The sequence below is a fragment of the Polypterus senegalus genome, chromosome 15 (assembly GCF_016835505.1).
Source record: "Polypterus senegalus isolate Bchr_013 chromosome 15, ASM1683550v1, whole genome shotgun sequence".
NCBI classification, from domain to species: domain Eukaryota; kingdom Metazoa; phylum Chordata; class Cladistia; order Polypteriformes; family Polypteridae; genus Polypterus; species Polypterus senegalus.
The window spans coordinates 105,034,745-105,060,212 of NC_053168.1; the positions used below are offsets into that span (position 1 = coordinate 105,034,745).

At 40.2% G+C, this 25,468-nt stretch overlaps 1 protein-coding gene across 1 annotated transcript in view; it reads right to left on the bottom strand.

Annotated features, from left to right (window-relative positions):
- The window catches only part of LOC120515929 (nitric oxide synthase, endothelial-like), a 76,430-nt gene extending 53,315 nt beyond the window's left edge, over window positions 1-23,115 (bottom strand). The window contains exons 1-10 of the mRNA XM_039737305.1: window positions 23,058-23,115; window positions 15,536-15,632; window positions 15,098-15,246; window positions 11,735-11,897; window positions 9,978-10,069; window positions 9,729-9,870; window positions 8,633-8,772; window positions 2,720-2,894; window positions 992-1,093; window positions 443-637 (exon numbers count right to left, since the gene is read on the bottom strand). Coding sequence (XP_039593239.1) covers window positions 443-637; window positions 992-1,093; window positions 2,720-2,894; window positions 8,633-8,772; window positions 9,729-9,870; window positions 9,978-10,069; window positions 11,735-11,897; window positions 15,098-15,246; window positions 15,536-15,632; window positions 23,058-23,077 — 1,275 coding nt within the window. The 5' untranslated portion in view covers window positions 23,078-23,115. The remainder of the gene's footprint in view (window positions 1-442; window positions 638-991; window positions 1,094-2,719; window positions 2,895-8,632; window positions 8,773-9,728; window positions 9,871-9,977; window positions 10,070-11,734; window positions 11,898-15,097; window positions 15,247-15,535; window positions 15,633-23,057) is intronic.
- Between the last annotated feature and the right edge of the window lie 2,353 nt (window positions 23,116-25,468).

The following is a 25,468-nucleotide window of genomic DNA, read 5'->3' on the forward strand; positions in this document are numbered from 1 at the left end:
AGGGGAAGAAAATAAATAGATTATTTTATTTTACCCGCGCCTCCTGTGTGAATCAGTGTCGGGTCGGGCACTATATAGCGGCCATCTTAAAAATGTAAAATAGTTAGTAAATTGTACATCTGCATTCCGATACGCAAGTTGCAAAACTGCAAAGAGGCTAGCGCATAGTGCAGGCACAGATTATCAGTGTGTACCTTTTATTCTTCTTGTCTATAGTTCAGTGACTTTGAGCATTTGTGAGTGGTGAATATCTGAAGCACTGAATTATCTGGCACATTTACTTGAACCATACCAGATGGGTGAACAAAGCAAAAGGCTACAAATAAGAGACATCTTTGAACCTAAAGAAAGGCAGGAGCCCAGCTGGACTATGAAAATCCCTGCAGTTTCAAATCATTCACATCTCTTTAGTACTGAATGAAACCCCTACAGACATCCATACCTGATACCAGAAGAAAGGGCTGATAATGTAGTTAAGCATTTCCTGGTGGAAGACAGGAGTAACACTGCCAGAGATAGGTGGGACAATCCAAACCCAGTCTGCAGGACACCCCCCACGTTCACGGAACTCATTCTGCATGTGCTTCATGAAAGATTCAGAGGCAGTGTGGTGGTCCATGACAGTCACTTTGGCCACCTTCCAAGATAAAAATCAACATTGTCTAGACTTCAGTGGAGTAATAGTGAACACAAATATAAAATTGTATCGACTCTGCATTCTGATTCTGTACAATGAATGACACCACTTTATCAGTTGCTTCCTATTTTTCATACCATTTAAATTATGAGCAATAAAAGGTGACTTCTCCTTCTGAGAGCTGCAATCTGAGGTTTCTTTCCTGACTGGAACACCAATAAATATTTGTAAATATTGAAATGTTTTATTAAAAGAGTGCTGTATTTCTAAAAATAACCATAAGGAATGATAGCCATAGCAGGTTTATATCTCATTTTGAAAATCAATCGTCACATGCCAGGAGTTTAGGCTCACCTGAAAACTGTGCAAGACAGCAATGTTAACCTCCACTGTGGCCTGATCTTTCCAGAGGGACAAGTTAGTCTTGGTGTCCAGTGCCATGTGCTTAGCCACTTCCTGCAAAAACAGAAAAACCGAAGGAGCAGGAGTTGGCACATGAAAGAGGAAGGAAAAGGTGAAGGTGAACTTTAAAGAGTACTGGGCTACAAGATGTCTGGATTGCTAATTAGGAGTGGGATTTCAGTTTTGGAGTTTTAATGCGGGCAGCTTTGGGTGCCATCTAAAGTACACAGACAGATGCACATCTTAAGAGTTTTAAAGCTTTTTTAGTCAACTAATTTGGTTGACCCTTCAGCTCATATACTGCCGGTTTCACCTCACTATCTTGACTGTCCAATACAATAAATTGCAATGCATTTGCTGTTCCAGGAGGCAACTCTCCCTACTACTACAGATACTTCAACATGTGTAGTGTAAGAAATGAAGGAACTAATCTACTGAAGCAACACTGGCAGCCCTTTCTACTACCTCTAATTAACCTTAAATCATATCTCATTCTCATTTCTTGTGAGCACTTCCTCATATTTCAGCTTCATGTTCTTTACAACTGACAAAAGCCACATCTCTGCTCACTCCTGACTAGTGTTTTCATTTCATGAAGTGAATATTCGGCCTAGGCAGACCACAGGCGACTCAGTAGGAGCTCTACAACTGTGTCTTGACGTTGTTATATTTTTTGGATTTTATTCTGTTCTGGTGGCTATCTTGTGTGTTTCTTGGGGAGCATCACAGGTTGGTTCCCGTTGACTGGGTAGATTTTCCCATCATTAGGGGACTTATCTCTCAAGGTCATAACTCACACGTAATTGCAGCTACAAGTTTAAAAGGTTTTCCATTTCACCCTGTCTTATCTATTTAACCTTTGTTAAACTGACTTTGAGAATTCCTTGCTTTTTTAATTGCTCTTTTTGGCTCCTGACTTTTGCTTTATTCATCTGACCTCAAGTTTCGCTCAATTTTTTGGCTACGTTGATTTTTCAGTCTTTTCAATCTCACATTTTTCTGTTTCACATCTCTTCCAGGAATACTCCACCCAAAAATTATATTTTTTGCTTAATCTATGTAGTTTGTTGTGATGGCTGAACAAAAATGTATAATGTCATGTTTCCATGCCGAATGGAGATTAGATTTTCTGATATAACAGCGGCCTATGATGACCAATATTGACAAAAGCAAACAAGGTCAAAAAGGCCATGAAAAAAATTTCATGTTACTTGTGTTGCATAATCCACATGCCAAATCAACCAAATCTCACCAGTTTCACTCATCACTAGTGGTAGGAAAATTGCTATCCACAAAATAACCCACTCAGACATGGAGACCACCTCTACAATCCATACACAGTAATTGAGCCAGGATTCAAATTCTACTTGACCAGTAAGATTTTAACCACCTAACTATACTGTACACTTACATGGTAGAGAGTACACAAATTACTGTTTTGGTTATCTTAAAAATATTGTGTTAGTCTAAATAGTATCACTAAACATTTATTGCATTTATGTAATTTAAAGTATACCACTTTGACACAGGCCAGTGCAGATTAATACAATCTCTTTGCCTGAAGGACTGCACTCTGGTGTCCTTCATGGACATTGTGGTTCCATTGAATTGCAGTTTTTTCTCAATCTATGAACATTAAAGGAAGACTACACAAAATTTAATCAGAAAGAAATTTCATACTCCAAGAATGTTGTAGCGATTGGCATCACAGAGGTTCCTCGAGCCAATCTCTGAGCTCAGATACCACCCATTAAAGGGGGACGCAGTAAACTCCAGACCACCAATTTCCAGCAGCAGAGACGCCACAGCAGGAAGAGCATTCCACTTGAGTCCCAGGTCAGCAAACCATGCATATCTACAAGTATTGGAAAGAAAGGCATCTGCTTAATGAAACACAGAAGAAAAAATTAGCAAAGGTGCTAAAGAGCAGCACACCAGAGAAGGAAGTATAAAAGGGTAACACATATGAAGGTCAGCTCAATGAAATAAGGAAGCAAAAAGTTATAAGGCCATAAAATGAAGAGCCCACTGAGACCTCTATATGATCTAGAAAAACATTTAAAGGGTAAAAATAAAGACGATACAAAAACAAAATCAGGAAAAAGAAATAATGTGGGTGTAACAAGAAAAACAGAGGACAAAGGATTCATTCAGTGACGGAAAATGAAAGAAGAAACAAAACATGGGAATTGAATTAAGAATTTGTGTTAGAAATGAAAATGAATTTGTCTGAAAAAAAGAAAGAAAGAAAGAAAGAAAGAAAGAAAGAAAGAAAGAATACTGCACCTTATAAAAAGAAACTATGGTAAAGGTATCACTGTAATATTGTGTTACGCACAATATTGAGAAAGTATTCAGATTCAAAACTTGCGACATATAAAGGAAGGAACACATAAAGGAATAAATATTACTCATCCTGTGTGGTTTGTAGTGATGGTTAAGAAAATCTTCTAATCTCATGTTTTCTTGCACAAAAGAGCTAACAAAGTTTAGTCTTTAACGCAGGAATTCCCAACCTGGGGTGCGAGATGGCATTTCGGGGGTGAGACAAAACGAAGGATGCATCACAGTTCGGCAAAATTGAGTGAGGTGTGTCATCTGACTTTATCGTTGTGCAGTCGGTGTCTTGCAGTGAGACACCATTTGTAGGTCATTTCTTAGTTTGTGCCCCTTTTCTATGATATGAAAAGAATCAAGCATTGTGTGCACAGTTCTCACTTGTTTATGAGCCACAGAAATGGGCTTCTTGCTGCGGGCTGAACATTCATAAAGGTGTGGAGCCGACCCGGACACAGACAGGCGGACATGTTGTTTGTCACCACTACACGTATTTTATTTACAAATATATACAATAAGTGGTCACTCAGACCCAGTCCAAATAGTGCACAAACCCCAACACACACAGTCCTGGCCACACAATGCCTTCTTCTCGGGCCGCCTCCACACTCTCTCCGTCTTCCACCCAACTCCAGCCTTGAATGAAGGGAAACGGCCCCTTTTATACACGAGCTCCAGGTGGTTCCCGGCATTCCTTCCTTGGCCACGGCCCAGCGTGGCGGAAGTGCCAGCTGTTCTCCCGGCAGCTCTCCGGGTGTCCGTCTAATTCTTCCCCCCAGCACTTCCTGGTGTGGCGGAAGTGCTGAGGTCACAAGTGCCCAAGGCATTGGGGTGCCTCCTGGCGGTGACCACGGGACCCTACAGGGTGGGGCTTCCGTGCCCTGAACCCGTGGCCCCCAAAGCAACCAGGAAGGTGGCCCCCACTTGATCCCAGATGGGCACACGACCACTTCCGGACCTTCAAGGCGACCCGGCCGGGTCGTGGCCCCTGGCATCCTCAACAAAGGCAAATAACTTTTTTTAAGAGAATGGAATTTGGACCTTACAATGGTCCTTACAGAAGGGCGAGGTCTGGAATTGATTTCTTTGCAAGCACTGATTATGAAATGTCACTGATTTTGTGGTTTGATTGACATTTTTGCCGGGGGAGACAAGGGGGACTGAATTAAATGAAACACCTGATGCTTGCACTCAGGCCATCTCACTTGTTGGCTGTCCTGCAGCAGTGAAGGGCGGTAACTTAATCTGTTTTTGAACTACTGTACATACGGTGTTATTGGGGACAAAGTTCGTAGGCTTGATCATTGATCGTGTGTCATTTCCTTGTGGCACTTAATCCTTTGTGGCATATCCCAAGCCCTGGATCGTCAATCAAGTGTCTAAGCTTCACGGGGGACACATTTACAAGATTATTAAAATTTAAAAAGGTAAATTGTTCATTTTGCATTTAAATTTAAATGCACTGAATTAAAAGCTTATTTTCTTCTAAGTTCAATTTGTTCACCCACTGTACTTTGTATGGTTCAATTTTTGGTTCAAAAATGAGAAATTTGATTTCTTCATCTTCAAATGTGATATTACTTTTGTAGGGGGAGCGAACGTAAATCAAACATTTTCTAGAGTGTGGGACATAGAAAGGTTGGGAACCATTGATTTCATGGAAGCAGGTGGATAACAGCAAATATTATCAAAATGTGCTTTTGAATTGAAGACAGGACTCTTGGCCAATGTATTAGGGGGAAAGGCAGATCTTCAGTGTAATAGCGCAGCCATGAGTGAAATGGCTTCCAGATTGTGGGCTACTTTTATTTTACTGCAGGAATTGTTTTAAGAATATATTAGCAAAAAATGCACACATTTTAAATGTTATGAGTATATGATTGGATGAATTGACATGAATTATGTGGCACAAGTTATGTGAGATTTTTTCTTGGATGTATAGATACTGTTTGCTGTTTTCCAGTGTTGGTCACTTCCTGCTTCATTAAAGTATAAACTTTGTTAACTCCGCTCTGCATTAAAACATATGATTAGATTTTATCTGTCACTCATCACCACAAACCACATGGGATAAGTAACATCTTAAGAAAATATTACTTTTGGATATATGTATACCTGGGGCGGCACGGTGGCGCAGTGGTAGCGCTGCTGCCTCGCAGTTAGGAGACCCGGGTTCGCTTCCCGAGTCCTCCCTGCATGGGTTTCCTCCGGGCGCTCTGGTTTCCTCCCACAATTCAAAGACATGCAGGTTAGGTGGATTGGCGATTCTAAATTGGCTGTGTGCTTGGTGTGTGGGTGTATTTGTGTGTGTCCTGCGGTGGGTTGGCACCCTCGATTGGTTCCTGCCTTGTGCCCTGTGTTGGCTGGGATTGGCTCCAGCAGACCCCCGTGACCCTGTATTCGGATTCAGCGGGTTAGAAAATGGATGGATGGGTGGATGTATACCTTTAAAGTAACACTTGTTCTATCTGATAGGTAAAACAGGGTACATGATATTAAATCAAAACCAAAAAATTGAAAACCTTCGCTAATATAAAGGAAACCCCAAATTGGGAGTTTTAGAAAATATCCCAATTTTCTGCAAATAAAAGACAAGCTTTGCTCAGCTGCAATCTATCAGACAGATATGTGATCAAGAAAACTGAGCAGAGAGTCGCTACAGATAAAGGACACAATTCTAACACCAAAGCCAAAATGCCTGACAAAATTCTAAGGGCAAAAGACAAACAAAAGTTCAGAAGACAAATCTAATGAAAAATAATTGTCCTGATCAAATAAAATAAAGCATTTAGAGAGCAAGAGATTTCTTTATAGAGTTCCAAAAGCTAGGATGCAAGGCATACTGCGTTGCCATCTTATATAGGTGGGTCTAGGTGACATCACAACCCATGTGACCTGTGGGGACTAGGTGGTCTTTCCGTGTTATAAACCCTGCAGATTTAGTTTTTTTCCCACTTAACTTGGGATTTTTTTTCTGTCCTCCCAGCCATCTGACTTTATCACTAGACTCGTGTTTAGAGATTTACAATATAATATTGTATATAAGTATGCTACTCTTTGACTAATCATATGCTTTACAAGATTGTATTGATTTTTTTCCTTGCTATTTATTCATTATTATTTTTACCTAGTCTTATTTGTTTTTTCTTTTCTTGTAACTTTCTCTTTGATATATTGTAAAGAACTTTACGCTACATTGTTTTATGAAAATGAACTATATAAATAAATGTTGTTGTGATCTGATTCAATGCAAACTGAGTACAAAATGGTGCCCAGACGATGTCAAAACAAAGCAAAAAAAAATGAGGATTTGAAGACAAAACAGCATTCAGAACAAGTCAGAATACCATGTTATATATAAACGTCTACGTGTGGAAGTGTGTGTGTCTGTTTGCCCGTCCCGGAAGTGAGAGGTGGAATCGGGATAAGAGCTCCACCTCCGAGGAAGCACAAGCAAGGCCAGCACATTGGCAAAATGAAACCTCCGAAGAAAGAGTCACTCGCTTAGCTTCTAATACAGAATCGAGGCGAGCACATTGGCAAAGTGGTATCCCTTTTACTGTTCCTCCCGCTGCTAATACACAAGCAATGCAAGCATGTCGGCAAAACAAAACCTCCTAGGAGAGAGATGCCCAGAGTAGTTCCTGTCAATTTCCTGACATCATTTCTGAAGATTTCAATAGTTTCTAGGACCCTGTGCATTTTACAGAACAGGCGTACACTGCTAATTATAGAGAAGCACAGCTCTGGGGAAGGATACCCGACCAACTTAACATGGATAGCACTGAATATGGATAGCACTTGTCAGAAAGGTAACTATGATGCCAACTGTCACTGATTGAGTTGCAGAAGTGAAGAGAGGTTGTTCATGATTCAAAAATCTCCAAGGCATTGCACAAAAATGGCCTTTATGGAAAAGTGGCAGTAAATAAGTGCTAACAGAAAAAAATTGTCCTTTTCCTTAAAGAATTTGCAAAGTATCCCCTGGAAGATACTGCAAAGACGTGTCAGAAAGCCTTATCGTCTAGTAAGACTAACATGGAACTTTTTGGTTTCAACACTAAGCAGTACGTGGGGTGTAAATGTAACACTGGATCTCAGACAGATGGCCCCATTCCCACTGTGAAAAGTAAGTGCTGGCAACATCACATTTTGATGTTGTGTTTTAGAAGCAGGGACTGGCAATCTGGACAGCATTGATAGCAAGATGAATGCAGCACATTCATTACTGACACCTCCTGAAGAAAATCCTGCTTTCCTTGGCTTGAAAGTTTAAACATGGGAGGGTGTTTGTCTTTGAACAGGATAATGACCCAAAGCACATTGCTAGAGCAACACTGAAGTGACATAAATGAGGAAAATCGAGGGCCTTAAGTGACCCAGTCAGAGTCCTGACCTTAATCCAGCTGTCCAACTCACTTCCCAACTAACCTGGCACAGGTTGAGCAACTTTGCAAAGAGGATTGTGCAAGTCCTGCTCTATCATAGGGTGCAAAATTACCATAAACGGATCTAAAAAGATCACTTGCTGTAATAGCTGAGAGAGGTGATTCAACCAAATACAGAATGATGAGGATGAATACTTACAAATTATTGACATTTCAACTTTTGGAACTTAATTTTAAGGGTTTATAATGTTCTTATTTTTTTGGGCATCCCTATGAAAAAGTGTGCCTGATTTACAAATAGAAATCCCCAGTCAAACTGATCATAAAACCCAGGTTGTGATAATTGTTTACGTAAAAAAGGTTTCGGACGCTGAATACTTTTTCAAATCACAGTATACAAGAATGAAGAATTGTAACATTGCTCATTAATAAAGTAAATGTAATGTCCTTGTTAATACAAAATTATATATAAAAGAGAAAAGGATTCAGTTTAATTTGCAGCCTAATTCTTGGTTCCAATTGTTCTCTTGGGAAGAAAGCAAACTAAAATGAATTAGAATATTTGTCCCATAATAAAAGACAGATTAAATAATTAGACAAGGGAAGAAGTAATAAAGTAGTCATAGGAAATGTTGGAAGAGGCATGAATATATTAAAGAGACAGTCTATATGGTGCTGTAGATGAAAAGTAGGGGGTAGGGAAGATAATGACTAAGTCATAAAAGGAGAGTAGAAAGAAAGAAAGAAAGAAAGAAAGAAAGAAAGAAAGAAAGAAAGAAAGAAAGAAAGAAAGAAAGAAAGAATATGAGTGGGCAGTAGCAGGAAAGTGGAAAATGAAATGGCATTGCAACTGTAGGAAACTACTCACCTGGGATGGATAATGGGCACTTCCAGGATGAGATCTGGAGGAATCTCAAATAAGCAAGGTTCTTCTCCAGCTGCCTGGAGGATCATAGGAAGAACATCAAATCTTCCATAGCGGGGCTCCCATCCCATCTGAATGCATATCTGTGTGAAGAAGACATGGCAGCTAGATTGCCAAGGTTGCAAACTGAAGATCTCTGACATCCTTTTGGTGGACAAATCCCGGGGATCTCAATGGCAGTGCCTACTAACACTGCAGTTAACTCAGGTAGTCACTTGGTACTTCTGCTTACCAAACTAAGAAAGTTGTATGACTATCAGAGGGATAGAGTAAGAAAGGCAGTAGTGTGGCTGAAGGCAGAATTACCATCAATCACTATGATGAAGACCTCTGTGCCAAGAAACCCAACTGTTATGATTCACTCACTTTAAAAATTTCTTTTTTTTTTTGGAAATAAATTAGTCTACAGACTTTCATAGATGGTTATTGGAGTTTTAACTATGGGAAATGCATAACTGCTGTTTAACTCTGAAGAAGAATATTTACCTATTAGGTTATTAGAATATTTAAATATATAGGTTGCTACGGGCATGGCTTGGTTGTCACATCACTAGTGAGATAATATAAAAGTCAACATGTAATTACTGGGGACATCCTAGATTGTTAAATTCTTCTAAAAAACGTTCCTGGTTCATTTCTCTAAGTGTTTTCATGCTTCGTCATATTTTGTGCCTGAATTAATCTCATATTTGCTTAATGTTCTGGCTTTGTTTACCTGAATAACAGTCTTCACAGTTTTGACCTCAAGCTCATTTTTTCATATCTCACTCCCATTTTGCCCTTCTCTTTTTGCCTTTTTGTCAGAACATTAACCTGCCCCACAGTTTCTTCAAAGAGACATACAGTATATATAATGGTTGTGTTCTTTGTTTCTTTTTTGTTAATTGAGCACATTCAGTGATATCTTTTCTTCTGTTAGAGTTTGTGCATTTGTCTGTGACAATTATTTCCTTTTCTTTGTATCATTCATCAATACCAGAATTCAGGGGTTGAGTTATCAGGATGTGTGAGAAAGGAGAAGAAGTGGTGACTAGCTGACCTTGGTAATTTCAACATTAGCTGGGTCCCCAATGACAGAACCATCTGGCATGCAATACCCGGCATAACGAATCAGCAGAGAGTTCCACACCCGGAAATCACCACGGCCTTTCCGCCTCTGAGGAAAAATTGTTATGGCTGAGCTAAAGGGAGAATTGAAAGAAGAGAAGAAGACAACAATGGAGATAATGGCAGAGTAAGACACACAAGCCAGCATATAAGGGGTGACCTTCCACAATAAAGTACTCACCGAATGTTGCCCTTGTTTGTGGAGTACTTGATGTGACTACAGATGTGCTCAAACATCTCCTGGGCAGAAGTGCAGTCTCTGGCATCAAACACCTAGAGGGTTTTAGAGAACATGGTCAGACCGCACAGCAGATTACTGACTTGTCTATCCATATATCTTTATCTTATGATTTTCATAACAAAGTGTATTACAAAATTAAAGAAAAAAAAAACTCCACCAGAAGTTCACTGTTAATTTTCTGGTTCAAAAAAAGATTCAGATAATCAGTAGCCAATTCAGCCTTTACTTCTAACTGATGAGTCCTACATGGCTCATTATTAGGATTGGTAGAGGGTGTTCATTTCTTAAACCTCCATGAAACAAAATAGAATCAGACAGGGCAAATTAACCTTGTAACAAATGAATGAACTGCACACCATCATTTGACAAACTTCAGATGCAAACATATTTATAAATCTTAATCTTCATTCTGCAGACTAGCTGTTCTTAATCCAGAACTTGGCAGCGTGTATAGAATTTTTACAATCCAATTTAAACTATATACTTATATGAAAGCTATGGTTGGGAGCATGAACTGGTATCACATTGCTGCACCCAATCACAATGAACCACCTGGATTGGGACCCGAGTGCACAGGAAAAGTGTGAGGTTTTTGTTTTTAAAATGGCTGGATCCTGCCACCAACCCCCCAAGTTTTCCCTGTAAATTGAAGGACCTGCTTGCAGAGCTGGATGCAGATTAATATCATACCCAGGATGAAGCAATTGCAGGTTAAAGGACTTGCTCAAGGGCCCAACGGACAGAGTCACTTCTGGCATTTAAGGGAATTATTAAACATAAGGAAAGGGCTAAAGGTAACTCAAGGGTTAACTAAATGTAGCTTAAAGCTTAAGCACGTGAAGCCTCATCTTAAAGAAATCAACTTGATTTTCCAAGGTTAGAAGGAAGTAAATGAGAAACAAACACCCCTTTAGAAAACGAGGATAAACTAATGAGAAATCCCATACACATCGCCTCGTGATAATGAGATCAACAGAACAATCCTGAAACACCCCTCCAAAGGAAGTGGTGTTCAGAATAACAGGAGAGTCGACCTTAGTCTGAAATTACTTATATCTGTAGTTGATTAGATAAGGTGATAAAGTTCTGCATATTACAAGTAAGATGATATGATGTATTAGATAATGTAATAAAAAAGTATAAAAGACGGTGAATTGTTTAATTGATTGCTCACTCCATGGACTGAGACATTTGTGCATACTCTGTGCAAATAAAGAAATGTTCAGCATTTTCATCTGGGCTCCGTGACTGCCTTCTTTGAAGATGGAAGAAAGTTTAAGTTACATAGGCACGTCCTTGTTGGTTCAGTTTTGATGTAATCACTCAGGTTCACTTTATCATGGAAGTCCCCTTGGCATCTGAATATTGTTGCACAGGAGACACACAAGTGGGGATCAGGAGGTCCTCCAACACCATACCCCTGCTGCCAGTGTGAACAAATGAAAGCAAACTGCATGACAAAATGCATTTGAAATTCTACCACAAAATACTAAAGGTTTCCCTACCTTTCCATATCTGTTGTTGCTTGTGGGAGGGTGTGTGTCCAAAGTAATCTAGACCCTTCCTCTATACCCTCTTAGGCTATTTGTTGGGGCTTTAAATGTACTCTCCTGAGAATCAAAATCTGTTCAGCAGATTCACATGCTGGCCATAATAAAGATCAGGTTCTATAACTGGGCAGCCTCACTCATCCTCACCTGCAGCCGTGTCCACTGTATGCGTCCAATGCAGCGGGGTGCATTTCTCCAGGCCATCCTGGCCCCATAGATGAGTTCTGTCTCCTCCAGCTGGTAGGTGCCAGTGTTGTGGATTTCATTCTGCACTTGCCTCAGGCGCTGTTGATGGGCCTCGGACTGAAAACTGGGCAGAGTATTCAACAGAATGAAGGTGAGCAATAATCTGGAACTGAGCATCATAGACACAGTCCATAGCTGGGCATAAGAGATGTTAGCATGATGACAGTATCTGAGGTCTAACTGTCATAAATCATTGGTATAATTCACAGCCATAGGAATTCTACAAGATGCCCACCTGTGTTGGGAGCAGCAGTACTGAAAACTAAAGATCCTAGTATGCCAGCAACACCTCAAAAGGAGGTGGAAAATACAGGGGCTCTCTTGGTGTCTAAGAGCCCCCCCCCAGTTGAGCCCCATGAACACCCTGAAAGCCCAAAAGTCAAAAATGTGGTGTGCCCTTGAAGCTATATTTAACAACATATTATGGTGTTATACAGTAAATCACTCAATGGCCACTAGTGAGACTGTGAAAAAGTAGCAGAGTTCAGAGATAACTTCACAAGCCTGATGGCCCACTGTCAAGGGAGGGGACTACATCCTGTAAATCAGGAGAATCAGATAAAGAGAGCAAAGATTTTCAAAGGGAGTAAGTAAATTGAAGCCACATACAAGTGTTAGTGTTTGTCTGCATGGGACATCATCTTGCTGATGAAGAAGAGTTTGAATGCTACTGTTGATACTGTGCCATAGTCAGGGTTCATGCTTCAAACAGCCTGACGTTAGCCACATCTTCTTCACATCTTGTGGCCGTTAAAAATAGGAAAGCGATGACATTTGTCTATTAGGCTCTTAGAGTACTACAGTATGTTGCTGTTTATTATTATTTAACTAGCTGTGTAAGCCTGTGCTGTAAAAACCCCAGGCTCCTAGAAACCATGGATTCTGGCACTTCAATCAATCAGTCACATCAGTCATGTATTAGCGGCCCCTTGTCAGTTTTGTTTTGCCAATCTACTCGCCTCCATTGTTTATCAGTGGCTAAGCAAACTTTTCTCTCCTCGGAGGTTTTGTTTTGCCAATGTGCTCGACTGAATTGTGTATTAGCAGGAACGGTTTCACTTTGGCGACAGAGTCGCTTTCTTTGAGCTTCAAGCTGTAGCCTCGCACTTCTGGGCTGGGTAGACAGACACATACACTTCCACATGTAGACTTTTATATATAAGATAAACAAGCCCATTATTGTAATGAACCTGTGGTAGTTACAAAGAGCACTTCGGTACTCAGCAGTCATCAAGAGTGTCTGGGAACTGAAGAGAGGAATCTTTAATCAATGTGCACTTTAAACATGTTCTGCTAAAGAGGTCAGGCAAACGCACTGATACAGCACATTGCCGCACCCACCACACAACAAACCAGATTAGGACCTGAGTGCAGCCATGCAATGGGTGACACCTCAGCACCACACTAGTTCTGATGGAGTGGAACAGTATGAGGTTTTTTTATGGTGGCTGGAGTGCCAATTCTGCCACCAACCCCCAAGTTGTTCCCTGCAGGTTGGAGGGCCTACATGCAATGCTGGATACAGATTAACGTCATACCCAGGACAGAGCAATTGCAGGCTAAGGGCCTTTCTCAATGGCCCAACAGAGCAGAGTCCCTTTTGGCATTTTACGGGATTGCCAGGGCAGATACCTAGCCTCAGAGCCACCACTTAAAGCCTTACTTTAAGTTCTAATATCGGAAAAACAATAACCAAAGCAAACAATTCATTCTGCGATAAACTCAGATAATGAGGAAGTGCCCAGAGTGAATTATATATCATTGACTCAGTGTTATCATTCACAGCACTTCTGTTTCATTTCCATAATAACGCTGAAGAAATGATGTCACAGTGTTTTGACAATTGAAATAAACAAAATGGCACTGGGAAAACTATATCAAACATGGAGATCTGTTTTTGCATTTGATCATTTATGTTTTGCTTTATTTTCATTTCTTTTTGATATTTGCTGTACATGTTATCAGGGTTCAGGGGTATAAATGGCAGCTTCATGCACTTCCTGGTCTCCCTGATTAGACAACAAACTTTTCTTTGTTAGTGTGTGCTGTCATGTTTGATGTCAATTTTTTTTAAACAGAACCTTTACTTTGTTCTCTGATTTTGACTTATGTTTACGACTCTTAGTTTTGGTGAAAGTTAAGGCGGACTTTTGGTTAAAGAATCTAGGCTTGGCACTTGGTAACATTTCATCTTCTAGTTATGACCTTTTCTTGTCTGATGCTGCACAGGTGACAACAAAGACTGAAAAAAAAATAATGTCAGGAATGGATTCAGGATCCTAAAGAACCATTATGACTACATAATCAATTCAAAAAAAGATTTCAAAAGGAGCAAAAAAAAAGGGAGTTGGTATTAACCAGGAAAAGATCAGAACAGAGCTGCATGACATTGAAGTCATTCTGTGTGATGAAAAGTGGGAGCTCTGCCTGATGCTGGCGTGAAGAACGAGGGAGCGTGGCATTTGTTTGCCAAGGGCGTAACTCTAAATGATGTCATTCATCTACTTAATCTTCTCATTTCTTGTATATTCCATAGAAGAAGCAGAGTAAGATTTTACTGCTCAGCCAACATTGGAACACTAATTGGACCCCCATGATTACCACAGAATATTATGTACATGGACTAGAACCCTACAGCCAATTTAACCAGTGGTGTTTCAGTGTGTGTGAATGGACCTTGTGGTGAATAGAAGCCATATTGTAGGCTGTTTCCTACATTGCCCCCAGCAATGCTAAAATCAATTAAATGGGTTTTAGATGTTATGTTACGTTATGTTACATTATGTTATGTATTTGAAATATTCTAGAGAGATAACACAATTAAATATTCAAATTTTGCCCACGCAGAATATCAACAGTCAGTAAGACATATGGGTTAATGAGTGCCTGCACTCCAAATAGACCACTAATACTGTTAAAATACTAATCCCAGGTTCAGAATATTGGTCCAAGTTAATAGAGCAGTACTGTTAGAACACAGAGCAGGCCCAGCCCCACCTGAGATGTTACCACAGTTGATTTTCAGCTAGACCACTACAGATGGTAGAATTTTGATGCCAGGTATACCAGTGGGAATGGAACAGTGACTCATTTACATCAAAACCGCGAACAGAGTCCAGCTCTCAAATTCACCCACTTCCAGTTAAACTAACATGACTCTTAGATTACTGATACCATTTAGGCCAGCCTTGCTGTTAAAACGGTAGTTGTAGTTACACCTTTGCTACAAGTTTAATTTAGTCAGCCCCATTGATACACCCATACCGTTTGATGGAGCTGTAGTACTGATTGATGAAGTTCACTGCAGAGTTCAGGAGCTTCTCTGGGTCCTCAGACTCACCAGGTGACCGGTTAGTCAGCACCTCTGGGAACATGATGGAGCCAAAGCAAGAATTCTGCCCACAGGGCAGCTCCTGCAGTAAAAAGAGAGAGTATCAGGGACCACTGCTTCCCAAACCGTATTTTCCCTCACGTATGATAAAATCTCACTACGCCCAGTGCGTCCTTTAATGAGCTAAGGGTATCCTGCTCCTTGAAGGTTTGTCTACTGTTTGTCACAGGTTCCAAAATCCCAATCACACAACCCACACACATTTCGTCCAGACTTTGCACTCAGCCAGCCTAGAAGGATTGGCCTGTAAGAGGAGAAGCACACCTTGACTGCTGCCTCCCAGTGAGCCAAGCCCAGCTTCACTTACGCACCCTGGTGCTCTGCATGTGCAGAGTGTCATGGAAAACATCTCCAGTCTCCCAGTTCTTCAGGCGGGTGAAATGTGAAGTCCTAGGAGGATGAGTGGAGCTGAAAAGAAAGAGAAAGAAAACCTAAGCTATGGACATTTTCAAAGCAAAAACATCTTACAGCATATGGTGGACCTATCATTGTCTAGAGAATATCTTTTGTTGTCAGAGATCCGCTATATTACTTGTGTACACACTTCTCAGACATATGCATTAGCACAATGAAAGGGCAGAGTTGCACTTATTTCACTGTCAGCGCAAGGAGAGGCAACTATTAAAAAGATGATCCAGAAAAGTATGAATTGTTCCACAGGGTGAGAACTAAGGAATATATGAATACTATATGTATGAATCATCCATTCATTCAATTTCCAAATTGGGTAAAAGTCAGGAATAATTTAAGACGCCAGTCTATTGCTGGATATGCTATAACCCACTTGCACATTTAGAGGTGCATTTAAACTCAACAGTCAGCTTAAGCCATGATAGTGAAAACCCAGTGTCATGCATGTGCGTCAGAGGGTTACCTCAGAAATAAACACTACCACCAGGGGACGCGATGCTTAACACTTCTGTCTCTTTTTCCACACACAACTCCAAGAAGACACTCATTGAGATCATCTGGTGCCGCCCCTTACAGTCCACAAGCTATAAAAGAAGGGCACTTCCACAAGAATACATCTCATTCTTGAGATGAGCCACCCGCACTATGGAGTTCCGACCCTGACATCTGACCACTCTCTAGAGACATTTAACTGAAGCCTAAGGCTACATTTTGCTTTTGTTTTCTTGTCGTACCATTGTGCGCTTGTTAATTTGAACAAATTTATTTGAAGTAAACACTGCAACCTGGTTGACTCCCCAGAATTTCGTCTTGACTCATGTCTTATTCACATCCAACGACACTAGAAATCCAGGGAAGAGTGAATGTCTTTACTCATTTATGTTATCTGTGTTCTTTGTTTATTGTTTATTTTATTGATTTGATTGAAACATCAAGTCCTATATTCTTTAAAAAAACAACAACTATTGTTAAACATTTCTTAGATTTTCAATTAAGTTTGGGTTTGTGGAACATCTTTTGAGGTGGGTTTGTGGGACAGTCAATATAAATAACATCCAATTAAAACAAATAAATACCAATTAGCAGCAAGGAACTAAGGAGAGGTAGTGTTATATATCACTAAATCCTCACTATCTGTGGATTCTGTTCCCATGGCTTCACTTTTCTACCATTCCACAATGGCCACGGTTTAATTGTATCCATACACAGCCATGTGCAGCAGATAAAAATGTTGAAAGACATATGTGTAATGTGAGCTTGAGAAATAACAGGTACTGTATGTGATTCACCCTTAGATGTCTTGAGCTGCATGAGCACATCACTGAATGGATCGATTTAGGTCTACCAAGCGCCAAGAGGCATGAGTAAGCTGTTGAACTCCATTCATGATTGGAACGGCAGCTTGTGATTGTTCCCTATAAATGAGGAATTCCCAGTAATTGCGGGTCATGAGTGTGCACTGATTAAGTGCCTGTCCTTTGTTCAACCATCCATCACTACCACTGAATGGATAGTTTTGTGAGGTCTTCGGATCTGTCCAGTGGCATAGCTAGGGGCGGGCGTAGGGAGCAGTCCGCCCTGGGCGACATATTTTTGGGGGTGGCATTATTGGCCAAAAGGCTCAGTACAATTTGTGTGTAAGTAGCAGCATTTGGAAAAATATCACTCATGATTGAAAACAGTAAAATTCTCTGATTTTTATCCACAAATGCTTCAAAAATAATTTTCAGACTGTCCTCCTGTGACGGCATCAGACACAGCAGTTGAAATGCATGAGGCAATAACAAAAATAAACATAAACATTACACCGATAATAATTTCTAGGAAGATAAGCAGCTAATTTACAATTTATTATTTCATTTCGTTATCAGTCCAAATGTGTTTTGGCTCTGCGCAGAAAACATCCCCACCTATCACTTGCACACTACACTGGTTCTCATTTTCACAGTGTAATTAAATTAAACTAATAATTAGAACACGGCTTATTAGTGTGTCTACTCTATACTATATTCTTGTCTAGTTGATGCTTATAAATAATTGTATGTGAAAAATTATTGCTGTTTCTCTATATATGAATAAATCTATACAAAATCTATCTTAACTTTTCTTTATACGTCATTTTAATTATCTATTTAAAATAGGCAAACATATTCAGATATGCTGGAGGGCGGCAAGCTGAAGCACTGCCCCGCCCCGAGCGGCACGAACTCGAGCTACGCCACTGGATCGGCCCTGCTGTGATCATTCACAGCCTCTGGTAGAGTGCCTAAAAGACAACCGAATTTTAATATGTAAAAATGAATGTAAAAAAGGTTTCTGTAGGTGAACCTGTGAAAGGATTATTGAACCTAGCCTCATCTTTCTCAAAGGATCGACACTTCAGTATCTGCAGCTTCCATATCCATGAGGTTTTTCAGTAACGTGGATAATGAGAAATGACAGCACTATAAAAGACAATCTTACTCCTAAAACAAAAGTAATGTTTTAGTCTATATAACAAAAATATTTGTGTAATTTATGAACAAAGTAAAGAGACTGTTGTCATCAGTGTTCTCATTTTTTTTTTTTTGCATGTTTTCCTGAACCCTTTTGTTAATACTTTATATCATAATCTCGTTTTTTGGGTTGCGAAATCTATTTCTGACACTGTTTTTTAGGTAAGGTTAGTATTTTCAGACACCATCTTGTTTTTCATGCACAGTGCAGTTGTGGTTAGTGGTTAGGTTTTAGCTTTCTGTTTAAGACTTCTTATTTCTGGCAATCGACTTTGATGTTTGATTAGTATTTTCATTTGACAAAAGATTTAATGGACCTTCTGATGATGTATCTTTTGGCAAGCTTTCTTAACGTTTCTTCTCCTGGTCACCTCCATCCCCTTGCCTTTACTTTACTTCATGTTAGGCATAACAAAGACAATGTTAAAGTAAAGGTTAAATAAAAGTAAAGCAAGAAGAATGAAGAAATTATAAACCAACTGCATGAAGCAGTATTACAATTACTAATGAGAAAAATAATTTAAATCATTTATTATGGCGTCTTGGACAAGTTTATGCCTCAAGCAGGCAGATGAGGTGTATCCAGGGTACACGTCACCTGTGACCAAACAAGGCCATGAGCTCCAGTGATAATGCAAATGAATGCAATGGTGCCAAACTTCAGTCTGTTCTAATCAGAAGTATCCAAGAGATGGTAGAGGAATTTATCAGTCGTGACACTCCACTTCAGACCGCCATGAAATGTTTGATTGGTAATAAACACTGATGTGTTTCAAGCAAACTCTTTAGCAGGGCTTTTTTTCTATAACATTCAAAGCATATGGTATATCTCTTGGTGAGAGTTAATCAATAGATTTACAAAACATAAGAATGAAAGAAAACACTGCAGTAAATTAAAATGAAACAGAATGAACAATGAAATTCCTTTTTAGTGAAAGATTATGTCATACATTTGCATTTAAGATTAAATGAAATGACAACAGGATTAACCACAAGGACTGCATGGAGCAGGGTAAACAGAGGCTGTATACATAAGAATGGATACATTAATTGGAGAATGAAAAAAAATATATACAGGTGCCGGTCATAAAATTAGAATATCATGACAAAGTTGATTTATTTCAGTAATTCCATTCAAAAAGTGAAACTTGTATATTAGATTCATTCATTATACACAGACAGATGTATTTCAAATGTTTATTTCTTTTAATTTTGATAATTATAACTGACAACCAATGAAAGACCCAAATTCATTATCTCGGAAAATTAGAATATTGTGAAAAGGTTCAATATTGAAGACACCTGGTGCCACACTCTAATCAGCTAATTAACTCCAAACACCTGCAAAAGCCTTTAAATGGTCTCTCAGTCTAGTTCTGTAGGCTACACAATCATGGGGAAGACTGCTGACTTGACAGTTGTCCAAAAGATGACCATTGACACCTTGCACAAGGAGGGCAAGACACAAAAGGTCATTGCTAAAGAGGCTGGCTGTTCACAGAGCTCTGTGTCCAAGCACATTAACAGAGAGGTGAAGGGAAGGACAAGATGTGGTAGAAAAAAGTGTACAAGCAATAGGGATAACCGCACCCTGGAGAGGATTGTGAAACAAAACCCATTTAAAACTGTGGGGGAGATTCACAAAGAGTGGACTACAGCTGGAGTCAGTGCTTCAAGAACCAGCACACACAGATGTATGCAAGACATGAGTTTCAGCTGTCGCATTCAAGCCACTCTTGAACAAGAGACAGCGTCAGAAGCGTCTCGCCTGGGCTAAAGACAAAAAGGACTGGACTGCTGCTGAGTGTTCCAAAGTTATGTTCTCTGATGAAAGTAAATTTTGCATTTCCTTTGGAAATCAAGGTCCCAGAGTCTGGAGGAAGAGAGGAGAGGCACAGAATCCATGTTGCTTGAGGTCCAGTGTAAAGTTTCCACAGTCAGTGATGGTTTGGTATTGGTCCATTGTGTTTTCTGAGGTCCAAGGTCAACGCAGCTGTCTATCAGGAAGTTTCAGAGCACTTCATGCTTCCTGCTGCTGACGAACTTTATGGAGATGCAGATTTCATTTTCCAATAGGACCTGGCACCTGCACAAAGTGCCAAAACTACCAGTACCTGGTTTAAGGACCATGATATCCCTGTTCTTGATTGGCCAGCAAACTCACCTGACCTTAACCCCATAGATTTTCTAAGAGGAAGATGCAATACGCCAGACCCAACAATTCAGTAGAGCTGAAGGCCACTATCAGAGCAACATGGGCTCTCATAACACCTGAGCAGTGCCACAGACTGATCGACTCCATGCCACGGCGCATTGCTGCAGTAATCCAGGCCAAAGGAGCCCCAACTAAATATTGAGTGCTGTACATGCTCATACTTTTCGTGTTCATACCTTTCAGTTGGCCAACATTTCTAAAAATCCTTTTTTTGCATTGGTCTTAATTGATATTCTAATTTTCCGAGATACTGAATTTGGGACTTTCATTAGTTGTCAGTTATAATCATCAAAATGAAAAGAAATAAACATTTGAAATACATCAGTCTGTGTGTAATGAATGAATCAAATATACAAGTTTCACTTTTTGGATGGATTACTGAAATAAATCAACTTTGTCATGATATTCTAATTTTATGACCGGCACCTGTATATAGAAAAAAACATAATTGGAATTGTGATTTGGGACTTAGTTCACTTGAGCTGCCTTGTGTTTTAAGCAACTCCATTTTGCCTGTTGTGCTCTATAGGGCTTCATTCTTCTGCTGCAGAACATGTTGGTTAAAAATAAATCTTTTCTTATATATAAACATCTACGCGTGGAAGTGTGTGTGTCTGTCCAGCCAGGAAGTGAGAGGTGGAGACGGATTAAGGGCTCCACCTCTCAAGAAACAGAAAACTAAATGTCTACGTGTGGAAGTGTGTATGTCTGTTTGTCTGGCCCGGGAGTGCAAGGCTACTACAGCATGAAGTTTACGAGTTGGAAGAAGGAAGTGACACTGTTGACAAAGTAAAACCACCGAGAAAAGAGAGAAACTCTTACCCAAGCGAGACAAGCACATCATCTACACCAGGGGTCTCCAACTCCGGTCCTCGAGGACCACCGTGGCTGCAGGATTTCATTCTAACCCTTTTCTTAATTATTGACCTGTTTTCGCTGCTACTTAACTTCTTTTGAATTCATTTTAATTGTCTTGCTCTTGAAGACTCAGACACCTTGTTTCATTTTCCTTAATTAGCAGCCAAACAATCATGAGATACAAAATGAGCCAAAACAACTGGTGTCCGTCATATAATATCTGAAAATAAAGAAAGGTTAGGCTCTTGGGAATGTTGATCTGCTTAGGTCCCCTAAATATTTTAACAATGCTCTTAGAAAAGAGAAAATCAACAATTTCAGAAGAGTCTAAAATTGCACAACAAGCTATGGAATTAAAGAACCTGTTTAATTAACAACGAGACTCGGCACCTAATTAAGCAACCAGTTGGAATTTGAGGGCCTGACTTAGTTGGTCTTCTGTTGGCTCATTCACTTCACATTTCATTTCTGTTTGGGTGCCATTTAAGAAAAGAAATTAAACAATTCAGAGGAACAACAAACAAATTCAGGGGAACAAATCTTAAAATACAAGTCAATTAAAATTAACTCAAAAGTAGTTAATTAGCAGCAAAAACAGTGCACTAATTAAGAAAAATGTTAGAATGAAAACCTGCAGTTACTGGGGCCCTCCAGGACTGGAGTTGGGGACCCCTGATCTACACGTAGAAGTGTGTGTGTCTGTCCGTCTCGGAAGTGAGAGGTGGAGTTGGGGTAAGGGCTCAACCTCCAAGGATATGCAAGCGAGGCCAGCACGTTGGCAAAATGAAACCTCTGAAGAGTCACTCGCTTAGCGGCTAATACAGAAGCGAGGCGAGCACATCAGCAAAACGGTATCCCTTTTACTTTTCCTCCTGCCACTAATACACAAGCGATGCGAGCACGTCAGCAAAATGAAACCTCCTAGGAGAGAGATGCCCATAGTCATCCCTTTCAATTAGCTGAAATCTCTATATTTCAATTTTCTTTCTGACGATTTTAATAGTTTCTAGGACCCTGGGCTTTTTACAGTACGGGCTTACACATCTAGTATTTTATAAAGATTTTAATTTTGTCCTATTACTAACCTGTAGTGCTTATTTTTGTAAGTGCTTCTTTTAATTTACAACCTTGGGACTCCCAGTCATAGTACTGTCAGCCACAAAAAGAGGGGAATGTTGCCTTAAGAATACCTCACGCTTTGTATTCTTCCTAGCCTTAGATTTAGCTATATTAATAGTACATAGTAAAGCCTTAATATCTGTTACAAGTCTTTAAACAGACCCCCTACTCCACTTCCCACAACAGCGTGACCACCCATTGGCTATGGCATTGAATTGAAAGGACTGTCAGATTAATCCCCAAGACTTTTTATGTTAAGTGACATCACAGAAATATGAAAAGAATGGCAGTTTATCAAGCAAAAGACGGTCACTATGCGGGCATGTATGACTGGAGGCTACTGTCATTTTGAAATGCTCTGTGTATGTGACATAATGGCGTTCTGTTAGATATGCCCGTGTTAATCAACTTGGTATTCTCTACTGTTAGGTAATCCAATAGCCTCCTGTTCTTCCCGTGACGTCAGCTGTGTTATTGAATGTAGACATTGTAATGGCATCAGTCTCTTTGAAGTGTTATGGCACAGAGAACATGACACCTATAAGCAATTCAAAAAGGACAGAGATTCACTCCCCAATGCTCTTCACATGAACTGCTCATATTAAAATACAGAAACAACATTATGCATAGTGATCCTGCTATTGGTCTTCTTGGATTTGGGATTTGTAAGTCACTATCCAAATAAAAGTTACGCATAAAAAAGTATCGTTTTTAACAGCCCAAAGGGGTACTTACCAGCTCAGCGCAGTGGACATGGTGCCCTTTACGTTTTCAGCGATTTTGGCTGTCTGGTCTCCACTCATTGTGACTCACTGATCATATTTTGTGCCCGGCTTTTCTAATGTCACTTTCTGCTGGTCACTCCCACTGCCACATACCTGACACCCACCTTGTGTCCCCACCACTCACCTGCTACGCCTACACCGTCTCCCTTCTCACACAGTCATCACTGATGGCCCATGTTGGATACAAGGAGCCTCTTTGAAAGGTGCTTGAGAGCAGACAATAAGGCAAACAAAGCTCTCAGTCACTGGAGTCCCTGGCACCTGCTCTTCTGTCCTTTATAGTAATCAATAAAGCAAAGAGAAAACAGCCACAACAGTTCACTTTAGACAAAATTAAACTTTGTGTTGTTGAAGTCTCTAGCTAGACAGGGAAGAGCAAAGAATTCTACTACATTCTACTGCATAATGTTTGGCCAGCCATCATTTACATGCATTTAGTCACTGCTTACAAAAAAGTGGGTGAGCGTTGGCAAAATCTTAACACGAGGGCTTTACAGTGTTTACAACATGGTGACTGGTAGTGAAGCATACAGGAGATAAAGTTGTCACAGCCTCAGACAGTCTTTGACCTTATCATGGACATAAAAGAGACTGAAACCAAATGACCACTAATTCATGCAAAGAAGGCAACAACAATAAGTTGTAGATAGAGTCGCCATCACACAGGTGTACACAAAGTCACTGAGGTCACTGGAGTGGAAATGAACAAACTGCAGTAGCATCGTAATGAGTCAAATAGAATTAGCTGCTTATTACTCGTGACAAGTGCAATCTGAGCTTTACTGCACGTTTGTGGTAGCTCGTTCAGTCATTGAACTCGCTATGCATAAAACGCTAAGGATTGTGTCTGTCTGTCACACAATTACTCACAAACTACTGGGGCTCGAATCTTCTTCTTGATCTTGGCATGATACATGCTGGTGAAGCAAAAATTCTGGATAGCAGAAACCTCCACATTTGTGTTTTCTTATGGAAAACTGCAAGAGAGGGTGACATGCCAGAAAGGAAAAGAACATCTGTTTAGCAAAAGGCACGTGGCTGAGGACGCTCATAGGAAGAAGAATAACAGAGGTGTCATCTGATGAGCATCAAAGATGAGGAAGTACAGGTGGAAGACGTATGCTCTAAAGACAGACAAATGCCTACGCAAACTGAACTGTGCTCATGTTCTCACACCAAAGTGATCACTGTGATCGCAAGAAAGAGTATACACCATGATGGTGCAAGAAAGATCTCCAGCAGTGGCATCTTCTGAGCGTCAAGCCAAACACATGAGGCACTTCAGTGATGAAGAACAAGAAACAATAAGACAAAAAACAGTGAAGTGCATAGCAAAACAAGAGGGAAGCCTGAATATAAAGCCAATGAGCAGCTGCCATGCCACACATACTCCACAATACAGAATGCAGGAACTACAGAGAAACATATGAGGAGATTTTCAAATGATAACACCTTCCACACACGTGCAGACATTGCTTTTACACACTTGCATCAAGGTTTGCTTGAAGAGCATTTCTTACGAAAGTTAAATCAATGATGTGCTCAATGCGGGGCAGAATTTTTTTCAGAATAAAAACAAAAGAATGTGTCGCCAAAATGGAAATATTCAGCTTGCTCTATAAGGACCACCAGAACTAATATAGGACATTATAAATCCAAGAGGAACTAAAAGAAGAAAGTGTTTAGAACACGTAAGAGGTTATCTGCAGCTCCCTATTGTTTGCATCGATAGGAGCCTCTTTTGATAATCCCCCAGGACAAGGAGCATATGTTTTCACTTACCTTCCCAGAGGTCAGCGTGTTCTGCATATTCCACTATTACTGTACTGTGGACCCCCTGGGGCTGCAGGTTTTTATTTAAACCAACTCCTGTTTTAAATTGGACTTCTAGGCTAATTAAGTGAGCTGTTATTTCCTAGTTTCTGTGTTATGGGGGTCAATGAAAAAATTACAAAAGTTGTTTAACACATCCAACCTGCTATATCCTAACTACAGGAGTCACAGGGGTCTGCTGGAGCCATTCCCAGGGCACAAGGCAGGAAACAAACCCCGGGCAGGGCACCAGCCCACCACAGGGTGCACACACACATACCAAGCACACACTAGAGACAATTTAGAATCACCAATGCACCTAAACTGCATGTCGTTGGACTGTGGGAGAAAACCAGAGTACGTGGAGGAAACCCACACAGACACGGGGAGAACATGCAAACTCCACGCAGGGAGGAACCGGGAAACGAACCCGGAGCTCCTAACTGCGAGACAGCAGCACTACCCACTGCGCCACTGTGCCGCCCTGTTTAATACATTTTAAGAAAAATTAAGCAGGTATATGTGGATTTTTTTTACTTTTTTACTTTT